Here is a 510-nt window from a genome sequence, read left to right as displayed (position 1 = left end):
CACACGCTGCTGGGCACCTCCCCACAGGGCTGCAGGCAGTGGCCAGGGCAGCCCCAGGTGGGCAGCTCACCCCCCAGCTTCCTGAGCAGCCTGGGGGCCTGAGTAACCCTGACCACCATCGCTGGGCTCCTGGGTGTGGGCGCTTCCTGGGCGACAGGCTCCCGGCAGGTGGCCGCCCTCTGCCACGCTCGTGTCAGGAGCCGGACGGGTCTGGTCAGGCGCCTGGGTGTCCGGGCCCACAGCCACCTGGGAGGTGGTGGCCCCTGGATGAGGTGGGGCAGGTGTGGGGGGAAGTGCAGGCAGCAGCAGGGCTGTGGGTTGCCTTTGGGTCTCAGGACGACTCGCCGCCCACAGGTGCTGCTGTCCCTGGAGCACGGGCTCTGGGCGCCCAACCTGCACTTCCACAGCCCGAACCCCGAGATCCCAGCGCTGCACAACGGGCGGCTGCAGGTGGTGGAGGGGCCCCTGCCCGTCCGCGGGGGTAACGTGGCCATGAACTCCTTCGGCTTT

At 70.6% G+C, this 510-nt stretch overlaps 1 protein-coding gene across 1 annotated transcript in view; it reads left to right on the top strand.

Moving 5' to 3' along the window:
- Positions 1-510, top strand: part of FASN (fatty acid synthase) — a 28,184-nt gene that overhangs the window by 3,073 nt on the left and 24,601 nt on the right. The window contains 2 exon segments of the mRNA XM_014531242.1: positions 28-164; positions 355-505. Of these exon segments, the coding sequence (XP_014386728.1) occupies positions 28-164; positions 355-505 (288 nt within the window).

The sequence above is a fragment of the Myotis brandtii genome, unplaced genomic scaffold (genome assembly GCF_000412655.1).
Source record: "Myotis brandtii unplaced genomic scaffold, ASM41265v1 scaffold797, whole genome shotgun sequence".
NCBI classification, from domain to species: Eukaryota; Metazoa; Chordata; class Mammalia; order Chiroptera; family Vespertilionidae; genus Myotis; species Myotis brandtii.
The sequence above is the reverse complement of the archived record's forward strand: the minus strand, read 5'-3'. Positions and strand labels throughout refer to the sequence as shown.